The 4,426-nt window shown below is 40.7% G+C and overlaps 1 protein-coding gene across 1 annotated transcript in view; it reads left to right on the plus strand.

Annotated features, from left to right (window-relative positions):
* kdm7aa (lysine (K)-specific demethylase 7Aa) overlaps nt 1-3,945 on the plus strand; it is a 23,433-nt gene extending 19,488 nt beyond the window's left edge. The window contains exons 14-18 of the mRNA XM_032505518.1: nt 307-455; nt 563-648; nt 1,960-2,135; nt 2,260-2,633; nt 3,736-3,945. Coding sequence (XP_032361409.1) covers nt 307-455; nt 563-648; nt 1,960-2,135; nt 2,260-2,633; nt 3,736-3,824 — 874 coding nt within the window. The 3' untranslated portion in view covers nt 3,825-3,945. The remainder of the gene's footprint in view (nt 1-306; nt 456-562; nt 649-1,959; nt 2,136-2,259; nt 2,634-3,735) is intronic.
* The last annotated feature ends 481 nt before the right edge of the window (nt 3,946-4,426 follow it).

A 4,426-nucleotide genomic window follows, 5' to 3' on the forward strand; every position in this document is an offset into this window, starting at 1 on the left:
ACTCCTTCACTTGGGGTAAGGACTCATTCCCTACCTGAAGAAGGCACTCCATCGGTTTCCTGCAGAGAACAATGGCCTCAGATTTAGAGGTGCTGATCCTCATCCCAGCCGCAAACCAATCCAGTGAGACACGAAACAGCAGAATTAAATTACATTAACCCTCCGTTTGATTCAGATCACAATCAATATTTCAAGAGAAAGTTTTGATGATGTCGATCTTTCGATTCTACAGTCAAAAGTTTCTATTATGTTATGATAAAATAAATATGTATTTAGTCATTCAAACGTGGATCTTTGTGTGTGCAGAGATATGAGGCGGCCAGGCAGCAGCCCGGTAAAGACGGAGGGTGAGGGGTCATCTGTTGGCCCACCAAAGAGTTGTGTGGACGGGAAGTCGGAGAGGACGCGGGACAGTCAAGAGCAGCACAGCACAGTTGAGAAACCCACACTCTTCAGTAAGTCACCAATGGCTGCTATTGTTAATAATATTATTCTTAAACCCATATTTTAGTGCGTTCATTGTCATTGTTTTAAGCTCATGGTGTGTTGCTGTGTTTCTCAGGCGGTCTGCAGAGGGTGAAGACTGAACTCAGGGAAGGACACACCAGTGTGTCAGATGTGGATTTAGACAGTGACTCTCCCACAGAGGTAAATAAGGAGCAATCTAACAGCATCAAATATCTTAAAACTTTTGATTTCAACACTGAAGCATGTGTAGCTCAGACATTTTCAGAGGATTTGGTTGTTGGGAGACTTATAACTCCATAATCATTGTTTGTAGCTTTTCTTTGGCGTCTTAGTGTCACTTAAATCCTTGTTGTAGGCTGAATTTTGTTTTTTTCCCCATGGAAAAGTTATACGTTGATTATTTGTTTCATTTATGTACTGGTTTATTTTAACAGAGACAGTTGCACATTACATTGCTGTAAATGCACAATTTTTACATTTTTTTATTGAAATAGTGTACAAGCATACAGAGCAATAATAAAAAGAGAATATTGAGTTTAGTTTTAAAAATAGTCCTGTATGACATAATTATACTACATTGTTAGGTACTACTAACATGCAACATAGAAGTAGAGTACAGAGTTAAAAAACAAACACATTTTGTGACTGTTTTTGTGTGCAACTATTATTATTTTTGTTTTATTCTCTGGGGTGCCAGCCAGAAGATATCCTGGCAAGGTTTTATAGTCAACAAACTCTGTCAGCCAACACAAAGGATGTATGCCTAAAATGAAAAACCAATTTTTCAACGTTTGAACAAAAGAAGCCAAGTAGCAAAAAGCTAGTTGGCTATCCATAAACAATAGTAAGACTTGACATAACATTCAGTCCCGAAAACACAAAAAATACTGTCTTATTTAGTAAAACTAACAAACAAAATATATAAAACCCCAAAATATGTTTAATCGTTCATCTTTGGCCACATTAGGTAACAGTTCAAAGTTTTCAAAAAGTTAGCAACAGCTAGCCGTCAAACAATGCACACACGCACACACGCACGCACGCACGCACGCACGCACGCACGCACACACACACACACACACACACACACACCACACACACACACACACACACACACACCCACAACACACACACACACACACACACACACCCACCCACACGCCATACACACACACAGTAGCAGTCAGTCAGTCAGCTGATCAGTCCAATAGTTTTTCCCATCACTGACCACGTTTTATGTTAATCTTTGTGTCCGTTGGCTGGCTTGTCTTGAGTTGATTGGGCTAAACTACCTTGACTTTACTAGTTGTAGTGATGTAGTAGTATGCGTGATGCATTAAATGCTTTATGTAATCCCAGAATTACAAATACAACAGGCAACATCAAAGTGTGCTGTAATGGCACTCCAATATCTACGTCTGTTGAAATGTACCCAGACTTTCTATGCTGTGATTACTGCATCCTTTCTAATTTTAAAATGTTTCAATGTAGCGCAAAGCATCATTGTCGTCGTCGTCGTCATCGTCCTCCTCCTCTGACGAGGATTCAGGGAGTTCCCAGGAGGAAGAGGAGAAGAAGGGCTTATATCAGCAGAGAGGCTCAGGGCACACCATAGAGCTGGACCAGTCTGGCCAGAAACTCAGGCACAAACACAAACCACTCAAACGGTAAGAAACCCATGCACAGAAGTTGTAGATGGTCCCGTTATGGCAACCCTCAAAGCTAAAACGTGTATTATTTTTGTGTGCACTGAGAGGTAGTAAATAATCCAGTCCTGTCTGATTATTGCAGAGAACGTCCTACCTCACCCAGCACAGAAGAGGCCATTCAGGGGATGCTATCTATGGCTGGTCTGCTGTGCTCCGCTGAGCCGGAGAAGGTAGCCTCGTCCCAGGAGCCCTGGTGGTCCAGCTCCAGCCAGTGCTCGCCGCTGGAGCAGAGGGAGGAGGCGCAGCATCGACTGCAGGGGGACAAGAGCCCGATGGACAGCCAGGGCAACAGCAGCGAGGCCTGGGACAATCAGGGGCTCCCTAGCCCTCTTAGCCGAAGCCACAACAGCAGCCCAGAGACAGACTACCAGTACTGTGACCCCTCAATGTCTCCACCCCACCCCTCCAAGAGGCACGCCCCCAACCCCCCACCTATCAGCAATCAGGCCACAAAAGGTTTGGAAATCACATTTGTACTTCTTATGAGCAAAAAGGTGTCGTGACTGTGCAGAATGATGTATGTGTTGAAGGGGTTAAGTTTCACTGCGTTCACCTTTTAGAACCTCATGTGTATGGATGAGCACGATTTATGAAATCTAACTACTTTGGAAGCCACTCGTGGCATAATACGGAACAAAGTAAAGTGTGATGTGGAAACTTAAGTCTTCAATGACGCATGAGACATCTCATGCCAAGTTGTATTTGCATATTGCTGATTCTCGATTTTTCTATTAAATATGAAGCTTAGGTAAAGTTAAACTTGGTACTTGAAAACGCAAAGAAGAATATAAGGACATGCGAAAAGGAACGAGAGCAACGTTAATGCACAATTATGATGTAATAATGCTTGAGATATGCAGAACATGGATCAAATAAATTAAATGGATTATACATGCATTCCTGACCTCATACATGTGGAAATAAAGTAAGTTAATACGTAGCATTCATTGCAATTCACAACCATGTCAAGTATATGGAAATGTGATGGGAAAAAAACAATTTACAGGAAACCGTTTTACAAATGTGAAAGAACAGCAGAATGACTGAACTGGCTGTATATCTGCAACAATTCTAATAATTGGTTTATATATTATAAGTAAAAAAACTCCCTGGAATTCATTGGTTTTACGTTTAGCTTCTAAAATGTGAATATTTGCTGTTTTTTTTGTCTTAATTATATAAATATGTTTATATAATTTTTTAATATTTTTATATAAAATATTATAACAATATTTTTAGTATTTGGAATGTTGGTTTAAAAAACAAAAAAAAAGACATTTAATATGCCGACCTGCGCTCTGGTCAATTTTGTGTGCATTTTTTCTTCTAATTTTTTAACTAAACTGTTACCGAACACTGATTTAGAGCAATAATAATAATAATAAATTTTATTTAAAACGCACTTTTCATTCCAAGGAATCTCAAAGTGCTACACAGGGGAGTAATAATAATAAAAACAATCAATAAGAGCACTAGTAGACATGCAATGTAAACGTTCTCTCTTGTTATGCTTACTTCTAATGCTGTTCTCCTTTTCTTTTTTTTCTTTTTTTTCTAGGCAAGCGGCCCAAAAAAGGAATGGCCACAGCCAAGCAGAGACTGGGGAAGATCCTAAAACTCAACAGACATAATCGCGTCTTTGTGTAAAACTCCAAATCTTCAAAAGCAAAATGATGCATGGGGACATTTTCTTGAAGACAAAAAAAAAGGAAACCTTGGCGTATTTGTTACCAGACACTTTTGTACTGTGGAACTGGAGAGAGAGGGAAAAAAAAACGAACACACTGCCTGGAGACTAACGTAACTGATTGAATCTTGACGCGTAGAACACGCTCACTGTGCATGCTTGGGAGACAGGGTATTGGATATGAAATAAGCAAGTGCACGTCTTCACCACACAAGCACACTAAGAACAAAAACAGAAAGGAGCTAGAGGAAGCGGAGAGGGACAAGCATGTTATAAAATATTCTGCTGCAGGGAAAGGTGGATTGGAGCTCCTGCGGGCATTCAAATGGACAAAGGAGATGTTGGATGTATACCAAACAACAAAATGACTTTGCTTTGCTGGGACGCAGCTTCTGATGCCAAGATCATCTGCATCATATCTTAATATTTACTCTCTCTGCTCAACGAACCTCCCCCCCCCTCCTCCGCACAACATTCCCTTGCTTCATGTCTATCTGTGACAAACTGAACAGGACGGAGGAGCACATGCAACTGAGCTGTACATCTCGAGCAGGGTCTTTTT

Source organism: Etheostoma spectabile, chromosome 23 (genome assembly GCF_008692095.1).
Source record: "Etheostoma spectabile isolate EspeVRDwgs_2016 chromosome 23, UIUC_Espe_1.0, whole genome shotgun sequence".
Lineage (NCBI taxonomy): Eukaryota > Metazoa > Chordata > Actinopteri > Perciformes > Percidae > Etheostoma > Etheostoma spectabile.